Here is a 25887-nt window from a genome sequence, read left to right on the forward strand (position 1 = left end):
GGCAAAGTGGGTGAAAGCGCCCAGACGTGTATCTGCGGGACTCATCCAGTCTGACTCTACGGAAAATCGGGAATTCCAAATACCTCCCTAGCTGTCCAGCTTAGCCCTCGAGCTACAATCTCGGTATATCAAAGACCATGTCCCGTGTAGGATGAAGGCGGAAAAAAGCTAACCACATCTTAGGGTTTCGACGTTGGGTGTCCTGGAATGACAAATCTCAAGCGCCTCAGCTTTACAATCGATATTTTACACAAGCAACGTCTCTCTAAAGCGGAGTTGAAAAGTTTGCACAATCAAGACGGAATATCCGCCTTGAGAAAGGCGTTTAGCGTATTTGCCAATCTTGAAGAGCTGTATTTCGGCGCTGGTAAAAGGGGGAGGACTTGGTCTACTGCCGAAAAGCTGATGTTGCACATGAAAAGCCCATGAAGGTGTAAAGTTCCGTCAATGCCGTTTACGCCACCGAGAGTTCAGAGGGCAGCCATGAGGTTGATCGATTGTTTTAAAATTATTCATGTGCCGGATACATCCATCGAACCGTTTTCATATTCAGACCCGAGCCGAGGATCGAGGGGCCAGGAAGCAGTTGCGGCTCATGATACCCGGAGTTGGCCCTATGCTGCGCACTCAAATGATTCCTCACTGCGAAATTCTGTAGGTTTCCAGTGACACATCTGAGATATTTTTGTAATTGGGATGCAGAGAAAAAGTACTTAAATCGGGTATTTCGTATAATGAAAGCATGTACAAGCTATTAGAATGAAGATATTATGCTTATAATTTTCCAAATAATTATTACTAGGACAAAAGTGTGTAAGCAGCATCCCTTTATTATTTTTATATTATAATATATTTGCTCTATTTTCTTTGATTATCAGTCGATTTAGGGCCTAGCACTATTAGATGCATGGATCTTGGAAGGATATTACTACCCGGGGGGCAGGCCTTCCCTGCCCCCCTACGCCAAGGGCGTAGGGGGTGCTAAAAACCCGCAACGGCCAAAACCTCGTAATACCCACACCTACCTATTTCTACTATTTTTACCTATAAAAAGGTACTTTTTAATTAAATATATCTACTTTAATAATAGTATTATAACTATAAAATAAATACTTTTAAAATCCTTATTTTATAAAGATTAATAATAAAATATTTTTAAATTTCTAGGGTTAGGGTTTAAGATTTTAGTTTTTTTAGTTAAAGGTTTTTTAAGATTAGTATATTTATTTAAATAAATTATATTATTAAAAAGTAAAAATATTAGAATATTCTTAGATTTATAGACTTTATATAAATAATATATTAAAAATATTTATTTTAAAATTAAGGTTATTATAATCTATTTCTTTATAGAATTTTAAATATTATAAATCTTTTTAAAACTTTAATTTTTAATCTTCTTATAATTATATTATAATTTAAAAATATTTTTATATAAAAGAATTCTATTAAAATTCTATAGGTATTATATTTTATTATATAATTTATATAAAGAAATATACTAATCCTAAAAAACCCTTAACTAAAAAAACTAAAATCTTAAACCCTAACCCTAAAAATTAAAAAAAATATTTCATTATTAATCTTTATAAAATAAGGATTTTAAATATATTTATTTTCTTTTTATATAAAATTTAATAAAGGAAATATACTTAATTAAAAAGGAGGGTTTTATAGGGGAAAGTAGTAAAAATAGGTAGGTGCGAGTGTTGCGAGGTTTTGGCCGTTGCGGGTTTTTGGCACCCACTCCGCCAGGAGTGGGTAAGTGGAAGCCGAGGCCCACGGGTATGCTAATTAGTAATGAGCACTTGCAATACTCTTGGAGTAGCCATTGAGTCATCCACGTTAATCAGTCTTTCAGGCCCTTAGAAAATATAATAAGCCACAAATGTCTCTCAGCTTATCTCCCGGCAAGCCATTTGTCGCAATAACCATAGTCAGGGCACATGTAAGAAGGCGGCACATATGGGCCTCGCAACCAGTCAAAGTTGTTCATCCTGGGCACATATTCATCTGTGTGTGCTGTGGGTGTATAATTTTACTGACTCCTCTGTCACAGGCACAACAGAGATGAACTCATTTGTGGCCATTCTCTAGAGCTTGCCCAGGGCCATAAGGCAAGCATGGAGGTTGTGTCTACCTTACTGAGGACCTGTGGAGGACTAGGCCAGACATCAGTTATTCAGGTCCGAAATTAGGAGCTCATCAACTCTATAACGTCACTTGGGAGAAGAAAATGGATACAATAGGTATATGTTGTAGAACAAGCAGGTTGGGAAGGTTGGGAAGGTCAAGTCACCGTTATGTTTAGAGACAATGGCAAAGTCTTCTGCAAGCCATTTGTCAGAAATTGAAGAACAAGAAAGACCATGTTGTTGCCCGGGAAGTGTATGCTGCTATTCTGACGAAGGGATTAGTTGTAGATTGACCACCTAGTAGTAATGTCCTCTTGGCAGCATATGTTATGCATGCTTGTATGTATCTTGCATGACCACACAACGGCCGACTCATGTGCCCCCGCGGATCTGGATTTCATTCTCTCAATTGGCCATGCTTCACATCAAGTCGCACATCAAGTCTCATCCAGGGTATTTTTTCCTTTTCATTTTTTTTTTTTAAAAAAAAACTGAATCAGCTTTGTGTTCAGGTGGCCATATGCACCTTCAGGGATGCCGGCTGGCCCCAGCCAAGTGCAGGCCCCTCACCCTCATTCGGGCATGGTACATACTTACCTAGGTAGACAGACAGCCCTTGTCTGCCTTTTCCTACACGTCAACCTGATATAATTCTGTGCAATATACCCTACAATCTGTTCCGTGCACCCCTTGCCCCTCTGAGTTGGTCTCCTCGGCCCTGAGACAGAGTCATAACGTTCAAACCCCCTCCCCCCACAATTTTTAACCGAAATGCTCCCGCGGGCTGGCCGGTTGACCGGCATGTGGCTACGGCCACGGCCGACCCTTCGTCTCGGGCGAAATGCATGCCATCTGCCGCCTGCTGTGCTGCGACCAGTTGAATCGGCTCAGTCCACCGTCCCCCTGGCTCTGTGCCAGACGCAGTTGAGCTCCCGATATGGCTCTTCCAAAGCTGAGGACCACACTGCCAGTCGCAACGGGCGCGGCGAGCCTCGTGGTGGCGACGAGGCCCGCGGGAGCACCATCAGTGCCCCGAAGAAGCCGTCCCATCCCGATGGAATTGGAAGGCTCGCGAGAGCGTTCGTGGCGCATGATCCAAGGGACATCACTGTCGAGTTCGAAAAGCTCGGTGCGCCGGTCACCATATCACAGCTATGGTTGAGGGATGCGTGCCAATGCCCCTCGTGCGTGAGCGAGTCATCGGGACAGAAGCGCTTCGCCACTTGTGACATACCGTCCAACCTCAGGGTGGACGGCCTGAAGGTCCTGGAGGATGGGGGTCTCGAGGTGTCCTGGGCCAACGATATCGCCCCTGGCGGCGCCGAGCACGTCTCGACATACCCACCCGCGGTGCTAGACGAGGTCATGGCTGCTCGGAACCCGTATCGGCGATCCATTCCAGCCCGCGAGATCTGGGACTCTGGCCATTTTGCAAAGGACAGCAGGTCGAGGGAGATCAGCTATGCGCAGTGGATGGAGGACAGCCCGCGCTTTGCTGAGGCCTTCCGAAACCTGCACCTTTGGGGCCTTGTCGTCATAAAGGGTGTGCCTCAGACAGAAGAGGCCGTCGCGCAGGTAGCCTCGAGACTCGGTCACCTGCAGTCTACCTTCTACGGGCCAACGTGGGACGTCATTTCAAAACCACAGGCCGAGAATGTTGCCTATACCAACGAGTTCCTCTGCCTTCACCAAGACCTGATGTACTTGAAGGAGCCTCCGAGGATACAGGTGCTTCACTGCCTCGAAAATAGCTGCGAAGGAGGCGACTCACTCTTCTCTGATGGTGTCCGAGCCGCCCACGACCTGCGAATCAACAACAGTAGCGCCTATCATTCGCTGACAAGCATACCAGTTGACTACCACTATGCCAAGGGCGGCAATTACTGGCATAACTCACATGCCACCATCGTCGAGACCAGGAACGCGACTGAGGTGGAGGCAGATCCGTTGAGCGTGCGCTGGTCGCCTCCTTTCCAGGCACCGTTCTGGTCGGCCATTGCCGCTGGCAACAGCCATTCTTCTTGTGGTAAACGAGCCGGTTACCTGGCAGAAGTGTGGCAGAAGGCAGCCAGACTGTTCAAGGACACTCTGGAAGACCCCACCAACATGGTTCAGTTCAGGGTGCAGCCGGGGGACTGTGTCGTCTTCGACAACTGGCGGGTCTTGCACGGGCGGCGCGCGTTCGACACAGCATCCGGCAGTCGCCATTTAAGGGGCACCTACGTTGAAGACCAGGCCCTCACGAGCACATGGCTGCGGCTGCAACGTGAGGGTCTCATGTTCACAAACACAAACGGAGATGGAAAACTGGCCGCTTCACAAATTATAGAAGCGCAAAAGGCCGAGCGCATTCTAGGTGCACAGCATGATCCTGTTGTCCTGACTGGTCGAGAAGCACAAGCTTGAGAACAAAATGCCGTGGCAGAACAAGGAGAACTCATGTCTGGGCCAGTGGTGTGTAAAGTATTGGTGTAAATACGATTAGGCTGGACCAACCGGCACCCCGAGGCGTTCCCAAGTGAGATCATTAGGCCGCGGTCTCCCTCGCTGCAGACAGGCTTTGAAATCGAAATAGGGTCACTGGCCCCTCAACATTTCATCGTGAAGTCGCATCCGAATCCCTTTCCGTTCCCGGACCTTCAAGGACAGTACCTGGGACTAACAGCCACTGATCAAAACCAGGGGGCTGGCTGAGGCAAGACGATTGAATCGATTTGTTGCTATAGCGAACTCAACAAGCAGAGTGCCATGCGCACGAGATTTGCAACTACGCCTGTGGAATTTTGGGCTGGCAACTGTTGACGAAATACATTACTGTTACCACCAGCTCCCGCCTCATCGCACACACATCAACGCCTGGTCCCCAAATTGCTCCTCAACACTGCCCTCCTTCACGAGCATGGACCCGATCCACATCCTGCCGGCCTCGACGGTGGCAGCCCCAAACTTGACGACCACGCACCCCCTCACGCCAGCAGCCGACCAGAGCACCTTCTCCCGCTTCTCCATCTCCAGCCTCTCTTCGCGCCACACAACGTGGGGGTCCCTGGCCGCCTCGTCCTCGGAGGGCTGCTTGGCGTCCTCGGTCCTCCAGTCGCGCGCCCCGATGCGAGGGAGGGCCGCGAACTCGGCCACGAAGAACTCTCCGAGGGATTTGGTCAGCGGCCCCCGCAGAATGAGGGTGCCGAATATGCCCAGCCCGTGCATCGTGGCCCTGAGGTCCTTGGCCGCGGCAGAGGGGGAGGCCCTGCCGTCGAGCTTGACGGCGTCGCGCACGAGGAGCCTGCCGCTGCCGCTTCCCTGGCCCTTTGTGGCAGCGGCGGACGACCACCACACCTCGTTGCGGCCGAACCACCTGATCAGGTCCCAATCCTCGCCGCGTGCGCTGCGGCCCTGCGTGACCCAGTCCAGCAGGAACAGCGACGCCCCGGGGCCCCTGAGCCGGAAGACCTGCGTCTGCTCGTAGACGCTCTCGGCGAAGGGCTGGACTGGGTCTGGCAGTAGGCACAAGGCCGCGCCGTCCTCGATGCTGACGTTGAGGGTCTGGCGGGTGACGATGTCTGGAGTGGCCGACTTGAAGATCTTGGTGTGGCCCTGTGTGACGATGCTGAGCCGCGCATCGCACTGCACCACGATTTTCAGGTTGACCGTGTCCCCGCCCACGAGGCCGCCTCCGTACGACAGCAGGAAGACGAGGACGGATTTGTCTTGCTGGTGGTTCCGGGGAGGCGAGATGAGTTTGAGCGGGTACTGGTAGGTGATGCACTCGAGGTGCGAGTGGCCGTTTGGCAGTCGCTTCACTGTGATTGTTCCATCTCCGGGAGCAGAGGCGGAGGCAGGAAAAGGAGAGTTCATGGTGGTCTTATCATGGTCATCTTGACATGTGCAGTCCAAGGTGAGGTTGGCCGACTCTGGTGGCTAGGGAATCGAGGGCACCGATATTAGCCAGTTGAGAATCCTCAATTCTTAGAATATAAAGAGATTTATGTGACTGGGTGGCACAAGGACATGAGAGGCCTTTGGAAGCTCTTTTGGGATGAAGGTGGTATATAAGACATGGGTTTGATAAACCAATGTGGGATTGGAATCTTCATAATGCAGATACTACGATATTAGTCAAAAGCCAGCCCGAGCCCGTCTTGGTAGATACCTAGGTACCTAGGTACCTAGGTACTAGGAGCTACCCCTGCCGTCCAGCGACAGGGGTCCTTATCGATAACTATTTTTCGATGCTGGGTCGCCGTCCCCCACCAGACTTTGTTGCTTCTCCCAGACCCGACTGGCACTTATGACTCTTCGGCCAAGAAATGTCATGACAACGACTGCCTGCGCTCAATTCGCATCCGACCATTGACCGTGCCCAACCCAGTCGACGCCCACCGAGGGATCCACACGGCAGAAAACAACGAAAATGGCTCCAGAAGGTCGTGGTGCCCCTCGAGGCAGAGGCCGTGGCAGAGGTCGCGGAGGTCGCGGCGGTCGAGGAGGGGCAGCAGCAACTGCTGCTGCTGCTGCTGCTGCTCCAAGCAGTGGTATTCAAGATGCGCAGGCCGGAAGTGCGTCCTCAGCCCCGGCGCCAGCCCCAGACACGAAGCCGCCCGTCCAGGACAGCGGCGCTGATGCCTCCAACTCTCAAGCGACTCCAGCGCCCGGCGCCAGCACGACGAAACCAGCGCCAGCAGCCAGGCCAGCCGCTGCGACCCGAGGCAGCGGCTCTGGGTTTGGCAAGTTTCTCCCCAGAGCTGTGCGGCGGTCACAACTGGACAGAGAGGCGATCGCCCAAAAGGAGACGCAGAAACTCGAGGACAAGGCCGCCCAAGATGCGCGCATGAAGCGCGCGGCACGGGGCCGAGGCGGAAGGCGCGCTCGGGGTGGGCCCGCGGGCGGTTTCCAAGACCGCGTCATCAGGGGCGGTGCTGGAGGTTTTGGGTCGATGATTGAAGCGACTAGCTCGCGTGAGTCTTACACGAGTCATTTCTACTCAATTTCATGTGCTAACAACAACCAGGAGGGGGTTCGGGCGGATTCGGACGATTATACGACTACGGCGGCGGAGGCGGAGGCGGAGGAGGAGGCGGCGGCGGCTCGGGTGGTGGTGGCTGGTCCGGCGGTGTCAAATCAGAAGGGGGCCAGGGCTTCAGCGGCGAGTCGAGTCGACCAACTGGCAGGCGTATGAACACGGACAAGATCGTTGAGTACGTTGTCATCGAAGATGAGGAGCAGCAAGTCAAGAGCAAGGAGGGCACACCAGTATTGCTGCCCAAGGGTATGCAGCGCCAAGAACCAAAAGAGCCGGATCAACCAGAAGTTGCGACCGCGGAGGAAGTCGAGGCTGCAGACAGGGGAGAGGACGTGGTGCACATCTCGTCGGGCGACGCCTCAGAAGATGACGATATCTTCCTCAACGAAAACGATGTGGAGATGAAAGACGACGACCGGAAGTGGCCAGGCGCGAAACCAAGCCGTCGCGTTAAGATCGAAGGCGAGGAGGTGAACGAGATCGACACTCTGACAACGAAAAAGGCGATCAAGAAGGCCGAGGAGAAGGCCAAAGCACTCAAGAAGAAATACAAGGATCCGGAAGACCAGCTTGCCGCAGAGAACCTGGCCTTTCAACGGCGGCTGTTCGGCGTCTCAAGCGGAGAAGAGGACGGCGACTCGGATGTGCAAGAGACCAAGCCCCCTCGGAAAGCCGCAATTATCGACGGAAACCTCTACATGTTCCAGTTCCCACCACTGCTACCACCACTCCACACTGTCGAGCGAGCTCAACAGCCACAAGGCCCCGTTAAGAACGAGCCCAGCGACGACGTAGTCATGCTCGACGCACCAGCCCACAGCGCAGACAAACCAGTCGACCTCACCGCCAACGACGACGCCAACGTCAAGCAGCAAGGCGGCGCCGACGACCAGGCGCCGCGGGAGCCCGAGGGCCAGCCAGAAGGGTTTGTCGGCCGGCTCATCATCCGCAAGTCGGGCAAAATGCAAATCGACTACGGCGGCATGCTGTTCGATTGCGAGTCCGGCATCCCCGTCGAGTTCCTGCGCACGGCCGTCCTCACCGAGATGGACGATGAGAAGAAGCCCGACGGCTACGCCGGCACCGCGTACGGCATGGGTCAGATCACGGGCAAGTTCGTCGCGGTGCCCAGGTGGAGCGAGGAGGACGAGTGGAACGTCGGCCCGGACGAGCTCCCACCCAACGGCGTCGGCGCGGCCGAGGAGGACGGTGCGGGTGCGGCTTAGAAGGCCGGCCGCCCTGCTGCCCCCTTCCTGCGCGGGCGTGGAGCCAGCTCTGCGGGGAAGAAGCCGCGCACGAGACTGCCATCTAGGGCGCCGCGCCGCCGGCGCTGATGGCCACGGTGCCCAGCCCACGACAATATTGAGGGAGGAGGAAAGGAATCATGTTGTACGATTTTCGCGGGAAGGAGTTAGCTGGACTGAGATCCAGGCTTTCAGGGGGCAACTCGATGTTTCGGAGGTCAATTGCATCAAGCAGGCGTTTGGTTGGACTGCACAGAACCCAGGACACGGTAGAGGTGCATGGCCGGGAAGGTGTATTATTTTTGTAGGGTGGCCCGAGCAAGTACCAAGGACGAAATTCGTCAAGACGCAACTAGAGGACATTACCCTAGGGTATCCATCACATTACAAAGTGCAGCAACATGAATATATGCGAATTCAGGATTGGTGGGGAGGCACCATAGTCTCGTCCGCTCTCGGACCAGGACGATCAGAACGGCGAAATATTCCGAGACGTAGATTCAACATGATATGGTCTATGTAAGGTATCAATTCGTCTGATCCGCTCACATCTCGCATGCACATGCCACACATGATCAAATCACAGCCCATTCTCAGCCTTGAATTTATCCCAACTCTCGTTGAGCGTGGAGAACACCGTCGCCGCAATCATCCGCGCCTCGATGCTCGAGTCTTGTGCCAACTGCAGAAAAGGGTTAGCGGGTTTCCTCTTGGATCGATTGCCTTGGGGATGCCCACTGCCAACTCACCTTGTCTGGATGCGTCTTGGCAATGGCCTTCATGTACACGACCTTGACGCGGTTGGCCATGACGAGCTCATGCAGCCCGACCTTCTTCCATCCGCTGCCCTCCCAGAGCACCTGATCCAGGCTCGCCAGCAGCGCCCGCAGGTTGTCCCTCTTACCGTCGCGCCACGCCGCGATGCGCGCATCCACCTGATCCGACAGCGCGAACTTCTCCGCATCAGCCGCCTCGGCGGCCTTGTTGGATTCTTGCAGCCGGGTGACGGCCTCTGAGTCCTTGGCTGGTGCTGTGGGCCTCGGTCGCGGCGGCGCCCGGGCTGCCGCTGGCTTAGGAGTGGCTTTGGGCTTTGGTGCAAGAGCCTTCTGGCACCTCTGGCGTCCGGCCGTGGCAGTCGGGCCGCCGACGCCGCTCTCGACACAGCTCTGCCAGACCTGACCAGCCTCGGCCCATCTCTCCATCTGCTCCAGAGCCTCAGCCTTGCGTGTGAGGGCTTTCCCATACAGATCCTTCATGTCTCGCTTGTCGCCCGTTTCGTCTTGAAGCGGAATGTTCTCGCCCTCGCCCTTCCCGGCGCCGATCAGCTCCAAGGCTGCGTCTGCATCAGTGACAGCTTGCCTCGGCTCGCCCGTCTTGAGAGCAGTCAAGGCACGGTTGCAGAGAATTACTATCGCCAGCGGGTGAGTCTGCGGGATTGCAGCTAGTGAAGAGGAGTAAGATGCGTGCGCTGACGCATAGTCACCCCTCTTGAAATGGGCAGTGCCATCACTGCGGTGTCGCGTGGAAAGTTGGAGTGCCGAGGGGTCTAAAGGAGGTATCTGGCGAGCAGGTCTCGGAGTAGGCGCCTTGCGAGGAGGCTGCGAGGCAGGGGGAGGTCTGGGTGATGGTTGCTGGGATCGAGTAGGCGGGGTCCGCGACGGTGCCGGTGAATTGAACAAATCGGGGTCTTGTATGAAAGGTCTGGGGTCCGCAGGCGGTTGAGGTGTGGTCTTCTTCCTTCTTGCTGGACTGACGTAGGCCTGAGAGCCTTGCTCTTCGATGACCTGCTTGTTTAGTCGGCTCTTTGGGTCGGAGAAAGACGGTTGCTGGTTCTGCTGCCACTTGGGGACGGACGCGCTCCTGGACGATCCCGCTGACAGTGCGGGAGAATGATCCCGAGATAGATCCCGGTGAGGCTCTGGCCGAGACGGCTGAGCGGGCCTACGAGACTGTCTGTCGGGCCGTGCGCCCGAGTCGAGCATCATCGCTTCGTCGGTTACTTCGCTGGGTTGTGCTCGCCCCTCGCTCTCTCTCGTCAAGTCCTGCTGCGCCGACCTCATCCACTTGGGCTGGCTGGGATCGGCCGGGCCTTCCTGGAACTCAGCCATCGCTTTTTGTACCTTCTTTTGCCCCACGCTCCAAAATTTGTTTGCGCTTTTAAGCAGGTTACTACCGACTGCGGCAGCCGTCTTTGCCAGATCCGCATCATGGGCGGCTGGAGACCGATTATCTCGCCGCCCGGGCCTCTCCTCGCTCGCCCAAGCAGGGCTCCCGTTGCGAGCGCGACTCGATGACCTGTCATCACTGACGCCTGCCGAGGTTCCTCTCTGGGACTTTTCTCTCGCCTTCTGGTGAGCAGCATTGAGCAGGTAGCTAACAGCTGCCTGCACGTTCAGGCCCTGGCCGCTCTCCGTCAAGCCTCTCGCAGCATCCTCGGCAGAAAACCCCATTTCCATGATCTGCGCGACCGCCTTGTCGAACGGATCACCGCCATGTGGTCGTCCTTGCGGCCGCCCTGTGGGTCTTCTTTGCTGCTGTCTTGGCGCCTCTTCGTCGCTGGAACTTGAATCGTCCTCTATGGGTTTCCCTGGCTCTGGCTCCTGTTTCGGGTGCGCTTTTTGCTTCTGCGCCTCCTGTTTCTTGCGCACTTCGTCAACCGGCCTCCCAAGATCACCGAGCAGATCATCGAGCTCGTCGTCATTGCCCGCCGGGGCGGGAGTAGGGGTGGAAGCTGTCGCTGACTTGGCTTGAAACTGGTTCAGCCCGAATGGATCGTCGTCGTCGTCGAGGGTCAGGCTACCAGTGTTGCCGTTGAACGTTGGCGCGGGTTGACTCCAAGCACTCGGATTGCTCAGATCTAGAGCCGGTGTTGACTTGCCCGATGCGGGAGGCGGATAGTGGCTGGCGTTGTCGACTTTCGTATCCTTGTTGAACGCAGCAAAGAGATCGTCGTCGGATGCTGACGGCACGCCTTGCGGGGAAGCATTGATCCCGGGTGCGCGCAATGCTGGTGACGCTGTTCTCGATGCGGCGCCCGACGATGAGCCCTGGCCGAGGGCATCCCAGAACTGGCCGTCGCCATAGGCGGCGCTCTGCTGCTGCTTCTTCTCCTGTAGCTTCTTCAATTTCTCAGCCTCGAGCTGCTTCTGGCGCTCTGCGAGGCTCATTTTCGCGGTGCTCTTGGGGGCACTCGTGGCCATGAGGTTGCTAAAGGCATCATGGGCGGGCTTTGTCGGGGCTGGGGCTGGGGCTTTGGAGCCGGCGCCTGAGACGTGCGAGGACAGAGGTGTATTTCGGCCGGAGTTGACGGGGGAAGGTGTCGGCTGGAGGGAGGGAAAGGATGCGAATGCGCTCGAGGAGTTCATGGGTGGCTTCTTCTGGTTGGAAGTGGACGAGGTCGGGGTGGACCAGTCCATGCCGGCAAGATCGTCCATCTTGAATGGTTGTGGGTGATGAAGGAGGGAAGTCTAGGGGATCTTGTTGATTCTGTAGCCTCTGAACATGTCATATATCGCGGAAGGTGGGCTGTGATGCACACATGAAGGAGTGGCACGCGGATATCTGGGGTCCGACACGAGGGTTTGCCTGAAAGCCGATGTGACGGATTGTTGCGACAAATGCTCGTTTGCTGTACTGTCGGTGGCCACGTCAGGCTGGGAGTCGGACGACAGCAGGGGCGATTAGCTCCTCCGTATTACATAACGTCGGCAGAAACGGTGGACACCAGGGGGTGCCCGGGTAGTTTGGCAGGTACGATAGATTAGGTGCGGCCTAGATACAGAGACGTGCATAAAGATTGTAGTATACGGTGCACCCAAAAGGTCGGTTCTGCTGTGAGAAAGAATAAGACAAAAGATTTCAGAGCTGCACCCAATCAAAATTTCCGATGCCCTCAAAAGCGGCATACTGCACTTCAGCGTGGGCAGCTTGAGAATCAATGAGATGTGGCGCTCTCAAAACCCGCCAATACCAGGGACTGGAGCGTATGCCTTGGCTGGCGTGGTGCCACGGTGATGAATGGGCTCTCCTCCGATGACAACGTGTGTTGAATAGACACAGATCGTCTATTGATATCAGAATGCTCCCATTGCCACTCGTGCAATCTTGCTGCTGCTGGGCCACCATCACTTCACTTCTCACAGGCACAGAGCAGCAAACGGGCTGGAACGGAGTACTGTGTGGTCAGACTACCTGAGCACCGGGGTATCTAGGTATCTAGGTACCTAGGTACCCTTGATACCAGACCAGAGAGACTGCAGGGCGCTGCAGGGCGCCCACGGCTTCTAGTCGAAGTTCTAGAACTACCAGAGCACCTGGGAAGTTGCCATCCTTGCAACTGCCCAGGCAGCCAGGCTGTCAGGCTGTCAGGCTGCCAGGTACAGTATGTTGACTGTCGCATTCCGTTGCTGCAGCACATAGTTCCATCCGCCCATCTTCAGGGGACCGACCGTTGGGCCCCACCCCTGATTGATCTCGCCATTCCAAGCTGGATGAGATGATCCACCTGTGCATGTCAGCCCTGTAGCCCAACCAACCCCCTGTCCGGCTGTCTTGTCAGGCTGTCAGCCCTCGCAGGCCCAAGGTGTTTCCAAAGTCCTGCCTTTCAGTGGGGTTTCGGGCACCAGACCCTTTGTTTGCAGCCTCGAGTTGCAAGGTTGAGGCCCTGGAACCTCTGGGGAACCCATCCCCTGCCAACCCCAGCGGGGAGGCTAATTTTAAGCTGGTTACGGCAAATGTAGTTAGTCACTGCACCCTGCGTCACTGTTGGGAGAGTCTTCCTGCTCCTGCTCCTGCTGCTGCACCTATGCTCCAGGTCCGACTCTTTGCTCTTGACCAACGACTCACAACACCAACCACAAGATCAACGCCACGCCACGCCACACCACGGCCGCGTAGAAAAGGTCGCCGAGCCTCGCAACCTCATGGCCTACTAATTCGTTCAACCAGCATCCGCTACTGTCCCTTCCCCTCCCCCACTCTCCTCTCAACTCCACTGCCTCATTTGCTGGTCTCGTGCCCCCCAAGTGAGCACAACGTTCTGCGCACCCGACAAGAAAATCATGTGTCGCTTTCTGGTAACTACTGCCCTCCCTGGTCGCTGTGCTGCACGCTCAGTGCGACGACTTCTATCGGCCCGAGCTGACGATGCACTCCGTCATTCCAACAGGTCTACAAGGGAAGTGACGAGATCCTGCTCTCCAAGCTCATCCTCGAACCGTGCCACTCCATCCTCAGACAAAGCTTCGACTCTCGCCTTCGACTTGTATGTTTCCCATGAGTCTTGCCTTGGGTGGCAGCTCAAACTTGATTCCCCGACTCCAAGCACGCCATCGCAACCGGCCCCTTCCTAACCTTCGTACAACGGCCTTCGGCCATCTCTCTCAGGCGCGCGTGTAACATTGGCTGACATGATCATCACTTAGGACACGAGACGCGGAGCAAACAATGCCGATGGCTTCGGCATAGGCTACTACACCAGCCCCAAGCTGGGCGCAGAGCCCTGCATCTTCACCTCGACCACACCCGCCTGGAACGACCCCAACCTGCAGCGAATCGCCTCAAAGACCGCATCGAATCTCATATTTGCGCATGTGCGAGCCACCACTGAGGGCTCCACGTCCCCAGACAACTGCCACCCTTTCGAACATGGCAGCCTAATGTGGATGCACAATGGCGGACTCGGCGGCTGGAAACACATCAAGCGTAGACTGGCTGAGCGTCTCGCCGACAAGTGGTATCTAGGCGTGCGGGGAGGCACCGACAGCGAATGGGCCTTTGCATTGTTCCTCGACACGCTGGAGCGCATGGGTGTCGACCCCAGCTCGTCCCCGAAGAAGGGCTTCGGTCCCATGGTGCTCAGGAGGGCCATGTTGAAGACCATCGCGCAGATCAACGACCTGATCGACCAGATTCCTGAGAGCACCTTGCACAGCGAGAACATCGACACACGAAGTCTTCTCAACTTCTGCGTGTCAGACGGTCACAGCATCATTTGCACCAGATACATCAACAGCTCCACAGATGAAGCCGCTAGTCTGTATTACTCCTCGGGCTCCCAATGGGAGACGAGGCAGCATGATGACAATGAGAATTATCAAATGAAGAGGCGCGACAAGGGCGCAGATGTGGTGCTCGTCTCCAGTGAGCCTCTGACATTTGAAAGAGGTCAGCCGAAACTCACCAGCCAATTCTGTATCAGCAATAGACTCACTGACTGACTGTACTGCAGAAAACTGGATCAATGTCCCCACCAACTCCATCCTGACCATCCATGACCAGACCGCTTTCGTTCAGCCGATAATAGACCAGTTCCATCACAAAGACCCCTGGCATCGTCGCTCAGCTGGCTTCGTTCAGAGCAAAGGTCTCGCCGCGAACGAAAAGGCACCCACGCCTCTCTCGATATCCACTCCGGCCATGGTCGTCCCCGGGGCCAATTTGCAGGCGGACATGTTTCACAGAAGAGCCAACTTGGTACCAACAATACCATTCATGAGGTCCATGACGCCTCAAATCTTGAGGACCACGACTTCCGAGGCACCCAGCAGCATTGCCACCGCATCGCCTCGACCTTCTTTGTCGACCGTCGATACTAGCAAAAGCACAGATTTCAGAACAGTGACAGGTCCACCAGTGAGCAGACAGGCGTCTACCTCGAATCCGCCGAATCCACCAGTGTTAGGAAACATCAAGAAGAAGAGGATGTCGCTCGGCAATCTGGAGCAGCTTCAAGGGCCGTCTTCGTCGTCAGAAACAGAGCCGCCGACCCCGATGAGTCCGCTAGACAGAACATCTTACGGCGATCCGAACAAGATCGCACAATACTTTCCAGAGCTTACTCTTTCGCCCTGAGGGCTGGGCACTAGCTTCGGAGTCCATGTGTTCGAAATTCCTTGTCCCTACACAATTTTCAGGTCCAAATTTGAGATATAGATCGCAAGCTCAATCCTTTTCGGATCAAGTAAGGCGCTCAGGAGTACTAAAGCATTTTGTGGCAAGGCAAATGCTTGAGGTTGTATTTATGCTTCTCTCGCGGCATATTAGACTATTGTTCAATAACACACAAATACATGGAGATTTGTTATGAACTTGGACTTTTCCACAAAACCGCGTTCTTATTGTCATTCTCGTGGTTTCCAACGCAGCCATACTGTATCTGCTCGCAACTCTTGTCAGCAGCATAAGCAGTTCCTCAGTAGACGATCTTGACAATGAAGGGCCGGAGGGAAATGGGAAGGGCAAAAGCAAAGATGGCTCCAACGAGTACACCTGTATCGCCGTGGGTGTGCACCGTGCAGCGAGCACAACACAATCTCTGGGCGAGGGGTACGATTCGGGCTGTGAGAGAGAGAGTGAGAGGTTAAAAAAGAAAAAGGGAAAAAAAAAACAAAAAGATGAGGGTGTGTCCAGGGATTGAACTGGGCACCTTTGACAGGGAACTATAGCAAGCATACTCCATCCAAATTTCTGTGAATGTCGCGGTGCACCTTAAGACTACACTATAGGCCCTTTCTTTGGTGAAAATCAACTGGTTTTGATTTCTTATGAACTGAGGTCTCATGGGAGACAGTGTGGTCTGAGCACCTAGGTACCTAGGTACCTAGATCGACCCCCTGGCGGAAGTTCGGGAATCGGAAGACGTTGGGATGAGCGGATCTAAGCGGAGGCCGGCCCGGCACTAGCTTCGGATGACCGCCGGCCCCAACTTGCCAGTTGCCGCCGCCCTCTCCTTGGTTGCCTGTCTCGTGCACGTCACAGCCAATCACCTTCTACTATTGCAGCTTTGAACCGCCTCCATTTGCAGTTTTGAGAGAATTCTTTTGAAGCGGAAAATTAAAGGTTGGACGGAGTGAGGAGCGAAGAGGGCGGGAAGACCAACCATACCAACCATTCGCTGTCCAGGGCCAAAGCCAACAACACCTGAGCAGAACTTGCAGTTGGCCACCACGCCATCGAATCAGCCAGAATGGAGTCTTTGAAGAGGACAGAATACTACTACGCAAAAGAGAATGTTCTGCAAAATGTTGCCGTCTGGGAGTTTCCAAAAGACAAGGACAAGGCGGCACAACCCGCGCCAGGGACGACCAAGTGGCTCATGTGAGTCAGCTCCTCCAATGGACATTTCTATCCTGCTCGGTCAATCTCACACAACCTCGCCCAAACTGAAGATTCATCCATGGCGGGGCCTGGCGCGACCCGAGATCCACCTTCAGCGAGGCAGAGCCGACCATCAATGCCCTGCTAGACCCTGCCTCCAAGTGGCACATGCCCGACGCCCCCTCCCGCATCGCCGGCTTTGCATCCCTCAACTACCGCCTCTCGCCCCACCCGGACTTTGCTCAGGACACAGGCACGACGCCCTCATTCGCAGCTCGTACCGCCCGCCACCCGGACCACCTGGACGACGTGGTGTCGGGGCTGGGATTCCTGCAGCGGCAGTTTGGCTTTGGCGGCGACTACGTGCTGTTCGGGCACTCTGCCGGCGCGTTCTTGGCGTACCAGGCGCTGCTGGGGCCGGCTCTTTGCTCGCAGCCGGGGCCAGGCGGGGATTTCGCGCTCCCCGCTGCGGTCGTAGGGTTCGAGGGTATCTACGACCTGGTCGGGCTCGACGGGCGCATGGGCGGCGGGTACGCAAGCTTCATCGAGGCGGCGTTTGGGCGGGATCGGGATGGGTGGCGGGACGCGAGCCCCGCGACGGCGGCGGGGAGCTTTGGGGAGTGGGCAGGGCAGGAGGGCCCCCGGCTGGCCGTGCTGGCTCACTCGGCTGATGACGAGCTGGTGGATATGCCTGAGCTGGGGACCATGGAGGAGAGACTGAGGAGCGATGGGGTGCGGGACCTGTTGGTGTTTCGGGACCTGAAGGGGGGCCACATGAATGTTGTGAGTGATGGGAGCTTTGCGAGGGTGTTGGTAAGGACTCTGGATGAGTTGGCAAGGTTGAAGGGCCAATAGGAGGAGACCTAGAAGCATCTGGACGTTCTCATCCTCAGGGTGGCTTTTGCTGAGTGGGTGTTGATCGTGAGCATGTAGGAACGGTGTAAGTTGTGGCCCATGAGCGAGCGGTGTGGGCGGTGGGGCTCATGTCGTCACGGTAGGAATGCCACGGAGGGGAAGCGATGCTCTCAATAGGAGTTCTGCTCGATCAATCCTCCGACGAAGCCCTGGAGGGCTTGCCAGTCTACACCAGCAACAGGCTATAGGGTGGTACCAATTTAGAAAGCTGAGTATGCCCTGGTAGACGATTCGAATCGATTGTCTGACTCAAATGGGCATCAAATATCGTTGGGAGGCATTATCACAGCCTTGATCGATTAGTGCGTATTCACAGCTCATGGTTCATCTCTGAATGTGGACTATCAATACACGAACGATCCCTAATTTCATGTTGGAGGCCAGCTGCCTCATTCTATACAACAGAAACTGTATATTTATTGCTCGAACATACACTCACATTGTCAAAATACCCCCGAAATACAGAACTGCAGGCATGCGGGCTCCGGTCTTGTGGAGAGAATCCTGTGATTTGGCGGACGCCAACTACTAGCTCATATAGCCTCTTTCCACGTCCTCTTGAGCATTTATGGCTCTCAATTGAGAATCTATGCAAATCAAACTTCAATTCTAGCTGGTGGCGGAGGCGGCGGATAACGAGATGGCGGACGAGCACATGAGTGAAGATGATGTATATGGGGGGGAAGAGGAAAGGCGGCCTACTTCACCCTCGACTTGATCCATCTAGGTATTTCATCTGGACTTTTCGAACAGTAGTCGTAGTCAATGACCCTAGCAAGGGGGGATGGTGTATTGGTATGTTGTGTAGGTGCAAATGTGCAAAACGTACTTCGAAACATATAGCTCTGGTGCCGCTTTTATGAGACGGCGGGACCTATTAACTACTATAGCGCTCCCCTAGGGGTTTTTAGAAACTATCACTAAACCATCCCTTCCACTTTAAAATAATACTCTAAATAGTCTTTAATATTTTAGAATTATTCCTTTATTAATACTCTTTAATAATAATTATAAAATATATTAATACCTTTCTTTAAAATTAAATTTTCTTTAAAATTAAAACATCTTTTAAAATTATTTTTTAAAATTTAAAATATAAAAAAAAATATTTAATTAATGTTAATTAAATAAATAAAGTAAATAAAAAGTTAATTAAAAGTTTTTTTTAAAAAAAGAAATACTATAAAATAAATAAAAAAGGAATTCTTTTTTAATTAATCTTTATATTAAAATAAAAGTTTAATATTAAGAAATTTTAAAGATTAATACTTTTTAAAAACTTAATTTTTTTTTTAAAAACCTCTTTTTTATTTAAAGATTATTAAAAAAGAAAGGAACTATTAATAGTTATAATTATTATTAAATTATAATAGAGTAGAGATAATTTTTAAAAACTTTAAAGTATATAGTTTAATAGTAGTATAATTCCGCTTAGCTAAAAATACTATAATCTCTAATTTAGTTTCTAGCTGTCCCTAGTAGTTAATAAGGCCGTATTGTCATATTGCCTTCCCTCCCTTGGCCTTTGGGAGCTATAGACTAGTAGCAGTGAGGATGTGGGCCAGAGATAACTGCGACGGTAGGCAAAGACTGCAGGTAGCCCTTCGCCATCGAGCACATGCACCCGGCTCAGGGCCCATGATGAACAATCTGCACATTGCTTTTTCGTGTCAGTATATAAGCCCCCGTATTGTCACAACAACAAAGGCATTTTGAGTTGTGGAGTAGTCCATTTATATTGGTTCTGGTTTCGTTTTTTTTTTTTTAAAAAAAAAAGAAAAAAGCCATATCTTAAGTGTTTACAATTGTATAAAAGCGCCGTGTATAGCTTGTGAAGTATGTGTAATAGAACTAAAACCAGGTATGAAGGTGGCGCATATGAGACCACCGCTATATTTGTTTGTACAGGGTGTGTGTGTTCTCCGTATCACTTCGGGCGAGTGTCCGCCACAGGGAATGGGCGATGAGTGAATGGAGTATGGGACTATTTGTACTCCTTGATTTCACCTATTAGTTAAGCTGGAACAGTAAGTGTCCCAGAAGGACCAGGCAATGTATCTTTTCAGGAGTGAATGGAGTATATGCACGTTTGGAGGATTGCCTCAAGCTGCAAAGCTACCAAGCTGCAGAGTAAGTAGACATCGGAAGTCCACGCCCACTAGGATTGAAATCATCATTGTTTCTGCCAGTCGCCATCAAACCTGCCCCGCTGCCCATTATACAGTCCGCAACCTCAAACAAGACTGAACACACGCCAGCGGACACATGACTCCAAGGACCCCACCACGTGCGTTTATGTAGGGCAGGATGTCAAGCAAATGTAACGAGCACCGACCATCGCCGGGCCGCAAAAAACGTTCAAGTCCATATACATCCCCCTTCCAGTGTCGTTGACTTCCTAATCCGTCAAGCATAGAGGCTCTTCCTCAGCGCACAAAATCGTGGAGAGAGGGGGACTCGGTTCCGCAATTGGATGAGTTGTCTGATACAGCTTCGACAGCACTGGAACCTGCGCAGTTAGCTCGAAGACAAGTGCTATGCTGAGCGATGATGTGAGGCTACGACGTCGGGGCAGGAGTGGCCGACCGCCGTCACCGCATGCCACGGTTTAACAAAACAATGCCAGCTTCGACGGGACGCCTCGGCCGCACGGCACTAGGATGTCGAGAGTAGAGCACGCTATGTTGACAAGAAAAGAAGAACCGGTAGCCATGTGGCTTGTATCTTACAGATGACACATTTGTCCGAGTCCATGCCATACTAGTAGCTACTACAAGACACACCGGGGCTGTCCCAAAGGGTAATACAGAACCATGCATGCAGGATCGAAACGCCTTGTACAATACTCAGTAGTCCAAGCGCAACATATGTCCATGCCTAGGGTTACATTATTCCACACTCTGCATTGCCGTGCCGCTCATGTACCTCGACAACATTGTGGGGTAAAACAGGACCCCCCCTACATCCCCCCAACTGCACACTCTCCCCAACCCCAAAACCGAACGTCCCGCCAGGCCGCAAGAGGGCGGCCCACTAGCTTTTCCCCAAAACATAAACTGAGCCATTTTAAACTTTGTGGTCTAGCCAGAAGGGGACAGTTTGCAGGGATTCTAATTGGTCTTGGCGCAGGCGGGCTACCCCCACTACCTACCCCACCATTCCTCTTTCCCTCTTTTGTCGCCCCTCCAGGGCCCTCCTTGATTTGCTTTGCGTCGCCTGCGGCAGGTGCCGTTCGATTCCCGCGCCAGGGATCAGGTAATCTTGCTGCTATTAATGGACACCCCCCAGGAGGGGGGGTAGCTGGGCTTCGTCGGCCAATTGGTCGGCGAGGCACAGGGACACGGGAGCACTGCACGCGCAGAGGCAAAAAGGACAGGCGCTGCCACCGTTTGGGCCAGGGATCGGCACAACACATGCCATATTGTGCGTGCACATCTACACACAACGGCTCGGCTCTTTCTCTGGCTCATAAGAGGTCAGGCCATAAGCCCAATGATTACATCACAGCCAGTCGTTGCCTTTATTTTGCCCATCGCGCTTCGTTCTCAGAGTGCAAGGGTGGTATGATCAGATCCTACGGAAAACCAGAAGACCCCCCAAAACCAATCTTCCGTCCGGGTCCTTTATTAACTTAACTCGCACCACAAGTGATCCCGGATGGAGCGGCGAGTAGGGATCTGAGAGCACCGACGGCCGACAGGGGGCTGTCGCAAGACGCTTGGAAACGGCCTGGGGCAAGGGGGTCTGCGACAAACAGCATGTCAACGTAGCAGGCAGACGAGGATCGCATGCTCTCGCGGCGGTGAGGACGACGGAGGCGCAATGCGCCCATAGCCAACCAGCATCAACAGGATATCAAGGCCAATGCCGGCAGGTTGGCTCTGTAAATATTTCAAGAGCAAGTTCTTTTCACGTCGGAAGCAGCTACCTTGATTTGAAGGTTTGATCGTATTTGCTCCGGCTAGAGTGGTGCTCAACCTCGTCCGGGTGCAGCTCACAGCTTATTGATGTCGTTTGTGATTTCAATTCGCCGACATAGTGCGCGCCATCAGTCCAAGAAAAGGAAATGGAAAGCCAGAAAACAAAAACAAAAACACGAGTAAGCCAGTTTGAGACAACAATGCCCGCCGCCCATAACAAGGAAAGGTTTTCAAGGAAAAGGGGAACTCCAATAGAAATGTTTCCGACTCTGGCCAAGTTTCGTTGGTTCGATCGCAGGGCACTGAAAGCAGTTTTCTCCGTTGCGACAGAGCCAGGCGAAGAGGCCAGAGGCCAGCAGGGCAGGCTCTGCCGCTTGACCGCCACCCCCCAGGCTGCCAACACACCGCCCATGGCCCGAGCATTGTCACCACAGGGCTCGTTTCTCCACTTCAATTTTGGCAGATCCACTTTGCCAACCCCTGGAACATCTTCGTCCTCGAATCTCCAGCCGCGCCCCGACGGCCCGGGACCGACCAGCAAAAAGCTTCTGGAAGCCTCGCCGATTTTGGTCTGGCGAAAGATGACTGTGTGGTCGTAGCATGGTGTAAAAGCCAGCCCACCTGCCCCGACACATTGACCCAGCCGACCCAAGAATGGGAAAGGGAAAGGAAAAGGAAGGAAAATGTGACAAATGCGCGCGCGCCATATGGACAAGACAGGAACCCCTGGATGAAAACAGATTGCCAACAACGCCTGTGCCCCGCCGGGTATAGTAAAGGAGTGTGACGACGGCAGCTGTTGAAGCCGTCAAGATATTCGCTGAGCGCTGTATGCTTAGCAAGCCTCCGGTCGTGAGGCCTGAGATAATAGACACAATAGATCCACACAAGCACTTTTCAGTCCCGTCCTGTTAATTGTGTGCTTTCCTCCCGCTTGCTCATACACAAAACTGCGCGCGCCCTCCGGCGTTGTCATCGAGGGTACGCCGTGCGAGCGGAGCCATGTATCGCTGTGTTGTTCGGAGTAGACTAAGACGTGCGGCCCGAAGGGTCGAGAGCCCCAGCAGGGGCCCGTAGCCCGACTACCTCTTCCGCTTCTTGTTCTTGTCCGCGGAGCTGGCGGCTGTCATTGTGACCATGGCCGTGGCAATCGGCGCGGCAGGGAGCAGAGGGTTTGCTGGTGCTGGCATCTCCTCCTTGGTCCCGACGACGGGTACGCCCATATGCCGCCCATAGCGACCTTTTCGGCCGTTGCCCTCGTCTTCGCTGATGCACAACTCCGCGGGAATCCCAGCGTCTCGGCATCTGCCACAGGGGCGCTGTCTATCACACCCTTTCTTGCTCTTCCGGCAGCGCTGGCAGCGTGGCTTGGTGGAGAGATCAGGGTGGTCCTCGTCACCGTGCACACTGCTGGTTGCGCCTTGGTTGGACGCGATGGACGGCTTGCGCGATGCCGGCAGGGAGGTAGGCGACATCGGGCCGTTGGGGATGATACTGCCGGACTTCTTGACCTTGGCGCCGTTGGCAGGCTTGGTGGACTTGCTTGCCTTCGTCGTCTTTGGCTTGATGATGCTAGTGGACTGAGTCCGAGGCTTCTGGCCGTTGGCCGCCTTGGGTGCCTTCAGCTTGGGGGCACTCATTGTGCCCTCTCCACTGTCAGAATAGACGTCTTCATCCTCGCTCGGCTCGAATTCGGCGTTAGCAGGGCTGAAGTGGGTCTCGGTGGTAGGATATATCTTCTTGACAGCACCAACCGCGTCCAGCCTTTGCTTCCTCGTGGGCTGCTTATCGCCGTCGCTCTCGCTGTCGCCGTCGCTAGTCGCGCCAGTAGACGAAGCTGCATCCGCATTGCGACTGAAGGTATCGTCAAGTGTGGAGGCCGAAGTACGGCCATGGGAGATGTTGGAAATATCGCCGAGGCGCATCAATTGGATGGCTACATCCTTGTCCTCCTCCGACATGCAACTGCCGACGGTGGGATCTGGCGTCGGCAAGATGCCCATGCTCGGGGCGATGCCAGATGCAGTAGAGTAGCCGATGGTGCTCCTAGCACGGCGGGTATCCGTGACAGGTGTGGCATACATGCCAACACCGTTGTAGCCAGGAGTGTAGCTCTGCGGCGACTGCAGCAGCCGGGGGTTGGTGAAGGGATTCTGTCCGGGCTGTACGAATGGAAGGGTTGCACGATTGTGCTCAACACGGCGGGCTGGGGAGACTGAAGGATTGGATAGGGCAGCAGGCATCTGAGGAGGTGCGAAAAGGGGCAGCTCCTGGGCACGCTGATGTTAGCCATCACTGCTGAGATAGCTTCATCAACACCAGGGACGCAAGCGTGGGACTTACAGAGCTCTCAAATTTGGCTCGCTTGCGGCGGCCGCCTTCGACGATGTTGTCGAGACTGATCTCGGTGCTGCCGATCTGCTCCTTGGACTTCCCGGAGGAAGAGCCGGGGGCATTGTCGCCGCTGCTGTAGCCGTTCATGCTATCACTGTGTGCGTCGTTGTGTGTTTGAGAACCGGGCCCGCGGCTCCTGTTGGAACGGGGGCGGGCATGCCTGCCATTGGTACTGGTAGACGCACTTCTTCCTTCGTGGAGGTTGGCCGGTGACACGCTCCTCCGCCTGGACGATCTGGAGCCTGGCCGTGACGCATGCAGTGGCTGTTGCGACGGACCCTGGACGGCAAGCCCGTCCTGGGTGTAAAAGGACTGGGCGCCTGGCTGGCTCGGCTGAGCGGCGTGTGGGCCAGGGGTGGGAGGGCCGTCGCGGACTCGCACGTATACAACCGAGTTGTGGCGGAAGTTCTCATACCTTCCGATGATTGTGTTGCCGTGCTCATCCTCGAAACTGACGCCGGGACAGCTGGTGGCACTTGGATACAGACCATAGAAGTTCTTGACGGTGGTTATGATGGACTCAGTCGTGTCATGGGGGTAGATCTGTACCCTCATGGGTAATCGCGCCCGGTACTGGGTAGAGTCTGTGACCAATTCGAACTTGACCGACCGGGGGACGGCGGGAGTGTGATACTGGGGCTGCGTGAACTCCATGACCCTGTCCTCGCGGCTCATAGAGGCGAGGATATGAGCTTCAGTTGGGGTGGGAGGGGAGTGGTGCTGGATAGGATATGCTGTAGCCAGCGAGCTGACATGTGCCCTTGGGGAGATGTCCGACACGGGAGATTGGGACGACATCAGACTCGGTGGTGCCATTCCTATCGAAATGACTACCCTTCGAGAATGACTGTTCCAAAAGACGGGGATTCCTGTCTTTTGTCCCTCCTCTTGGCTTCGTCTTGACGGATATGAGTGTGTGTTTTTTTGGGGGTGTTTCTGAGCCCGTGTGGATGAAGCCTGCGTGCCCACAGTCTGTCCCAGGTGCTGGGGCGGTCAACCCGCGGTTCTCGGCGCTGAAGGGGGGGAGGGCGACCGGGTCGGAAGATGGGAGCAGGAGGGGAGCGTCGTGGGTGGTTGGATCTGAAAACACAGGGAGTAATTAGCTCTGGACAGCAAATGCGAGCAGCAACAATGCAATAGATGCCGGGCGGTGGCCTCTGTTGCTGTCCAACACAGCTCACGGATTGCACAGTGGGCGGCGCTGGAGCCCAGAGGGGCGACCGAGCCGGCAGGAAGTTTCTCGCGGGCGGATGGCAGGGAAAGGCAGATATCATTGTCGAGAACCTCGATCGCATGGACCAAGAGAACAGGTCTGACTTACCAGTCGAGGATAGGGAGGCTGTTGTTGTGCCTGAAAGGGCTTTGAAACTCGGGACTCGTCTGTTCCCTCTGAGGCGGAGGCGGCAGTCTGCGACGAGATGGCATCAGACCCGGGCGATCTTTGGATGGGGACAAATGAGCAAGTAGGGAACGGCCGAGAATGCTCCCAATGCCTCAAATGATGGGTGGAAACGGCTTACCAGGTGATTATGGCGTTGTTTGATGGGTGTGGTGGGAGAGTCCGGAGGGTTAGGAGGGAAAGAGGAGAAGTTCGCAGCGAAGAGGATGGATGGGTTTGTCTCGACGGCCTCAATAGGCGAATAGCGCAGAAGCCCGCCTGCCCGCCTGCGGGTCACCTCACAAGCCAGGACACTTGCCAGTTCACTCACTCAACATTTACATAACACAACACACTCACACAGCACATAGCACATGGCACATAGCACACGCACCACACATACAAATTCACACACAAGACAAGACAGCACACAGAGACAGCGCAGCACCATCTTTGGCCTGTTTTCGTTTTCTCGCCTTGTAATCGCAACTCTGCAGGTGCGGCCAAATGCCCAGGTCTATTGCGGCCGCCAGGTTGGCGCATTTCCCGGCCGATCGATACCTCTCTCTTGTGGCTCTGTAGTCTATTTATCTCGCTCTACCTGTTGCGTATAGGTACAGGCGCTCTGCCGCTAAAACCTGCTCCATGGTACAGAAAACGAGGTCATCCTGAGTCTTGTGCGTCGCAGAGACCTGGCTGTGTTAACCGTGGGTAGCATGCTCTCTCCGCTTCTTTCATGCGCTTCCCAGGTCACTTCTCGATTCGATACGTAGCACATACCTAG

At 54.1% G+C, this 25887-nt stretch overlaps 7 protein-coding genes across 7 annotated transcripts; 4 read left to right on the plus strand and 3 right to left on the minus strand.

Annotated features, from left to right (window-relative positions):
- Positions 1-2906: 2906 nt before the first annotated feature.
- KVR01_010932 (uncharacterized protein) lies at positions 2907-4541 on the plus strand (the record flags this gene model as incomplete). Its single annotated transcript, XM_044787571.1, has 1 exon — positions 2907-4541. The coding sequence occupies one exon, from the start codon at positions 2907-2909 to the stop codon at positions 4539-4541; it is 1635 nt and encodes a 544-aa protein (XP_044640079.1).
- Positions 4542-4970: 429 nt separating this feature from the next.
- On the minus strand, positions 4971-5990 carry KVR01_010888 (uncharacterized protein; the record flags this gene model as incomplete). The annotated part of the gene is made up of 1 exon (XM_044781230.1): positions 4971-5990. The coding sequence occupies one exon, from the start codon at positions 5988-5990 to the stop codon at positions 4971-4973; it is 1020 nt and encodes a 339-aa protein (XP_044640035.1).
- A 426-nt stretch (positions 5991-6416) lies between these two features.
- On the plus strand, positions 6417-8850 carry KVR01_010741 (uncharacterized protein). Its single transcript, XM_044782412.1, has 2 exons — positions 6417-7090; positions 7144-8850. Exons 1-2 carry the CDS (start codon positions 6547-6549, stop codon positions 8379-8381), a joined length of 1782 nt encoding a protein of 593 aa, XP_044639888.1. The 5' UTR covers positions 6417-6546; the 3' UTR covers positions 8382-8850.
- KVR01_010747 (uncharacterized protein) lies at positions 8827-12156 on the minus strand. The gene is made up of 2 exons (XM_044787130.1): positions 9149-12156; positions 8827-9081 (listed from the first exon to the last, which is right to left on the minus strand). Exons 1-2 carry the CDS (start codon positions 11831-11833, stop codon positions 8980-8982), a joined length of 2787 nt encoding a protein of 928 aa, XP_044639894.1. The 5' UTR covers positions 11834-12156; the 3' UTR covers positions 8827-8979.
- Positions 12157-12901: 745 nt separating this feature from the next.
- On the plus strand, positions 12902-15487 carry KVR01_010746 (uncharacterized protein). Its single transcript, XM_044787763.1, has 4 exons — positions 12902-13474; positions 13567-13662; positions 13823-14564; positions 14629-15487. Exons 1-4 carry the CDS (start codon positions 13460-13462, stop codon positions 15249-15251), a joined length of 1476 nt encoding a protein of 491 aa, XP_044639893.1. The 5' UTR covers positions 12902-13459; the 3' UTR covers positions 15252-15487.
- A 641-nt stretch (positions 15488-16128) lies between these two features.
- Positions 16129-17631, plus strand: KVR01_011015 (uncharacterized protein). The gene is made up of 2 exons (XM_044785797.1): positions 16129-16496; positions 16568-17631. Exons 1-2 carry the CDS (start codon positions 16366-16368, stop codon positions 17349-17351), a joined length of 915 nt encoding a protein of 304 aa, XP_044640162.1. The 5' UTR covers positions 16129-16365; the 3' UTR covers positions 17352-17631.
- A 3314-nt stretch (positions 17632-20945) lies between these two features.
- Positions 20946-25320, minus strand: KVR01_011112 (uncharacterized protein). Its single transcript, XM_044787589.1, has 3 exons — positions 25047-25320; positions 23675-24805; positions 20946-23601 (listed from the first exon to the last, which is right to left on the minus strand). Exons 2-3 carry the CDS (start codon positions 24539-24541, stop codon positions 22414-22416), a joined length of 2055 nt encoding a protein of 684 aa, XP_044640259.1. The 5' UTR covers positions 24542-24805; positions 25047-25320; the 3' UTR covers positions 20946-22413.
- Positions 25321-25887: the final 567 nt, after the last annotated feature.

This window comes from Diaporthe batatas (genome assembly GCF_019321695.1).
Source record: "Diaporthe batatas strain CRI 302-4 chromosome Unknown Contig00014, whole genome shotgun sequence".
Lineage (NCBI taxonomy): Eukaryota > Fungi > Ascomycota > Sordariomycetes > Diaporthales > Diaporthaceae > Diaporthe > Diaporthe batatas.

Coding starts and splice junctions, on each gene's coding strand:
- KVR01_010741 (XM_044782412.1), top strand. CDS start 6,547: ATGGCTCCAGAAGGTCGTGGTGCCCCTCGAGGCAGAGGCCGTGGCAGA. Junction 7,091..7,143: donor GATTGAAGCGACTAGCTCGC/GTGAGTCTTACA, acceptor AACAACAACCAG/GAGGGGGTTCGGGCGGATTC.
- KVR01_010747 (XM_044787130.1), bottom strand. CDS start 11,833: ATGGACGATCTTGCCGGCATGGACTGGTCCACCCCGACCTCGTCCACT. Junction 9,082..9,148: donor CCAAGACGCATCCAGACAAG/GTGAGTTGGCAG, acceptor CCTTTTCTGCAG/TTGGCACAAGACTCGAGCAT.
- KVR01_010746 (XM_044787763.1), top strand. Junction 13,663..13,822: donor TCGACTCTCGCCTTCGACTT/GTATGTTTCCCA, acceptor ATCATCACTTAG/GACACGAGACGCGGAGCAAA. Junction 14,565..14,628: donor GCCTCTGACATTTGAAAGAG/GTCAGCCGAAAC, acceptor ACTGTACTGCAG/AAAACTGGATCAATGTCCCC.
- KVR01_011015 (XM_044785797.1), top strand. CDS start 16,366: ATGGAGTCTTTGAAGAGGACAGAATACTACTACGCAAAAGAGAATGTT. Junction 16,497..16,567: donor GGGACGACCAAGTGGCTCAT/GTGAGTCAGCTC, acceptor CCCAAACTGAAG/ATTCATCCATGGCGGGGCCT.
- KVR01_011112 (XM_044787589.1), bottom strand. CDS start 24,541: ATGGCACCACCGAGTCTGATGTCGTCCCAATCTCCCGTGTCGGACATC. Junction 23,602..23,674: donor GAGCCAAATTTGAGAGCTCT/GTAAGTCCCACG, acceptor CAGCGTGCCCAG/GAGCTGCCCCTTTTCGCACC.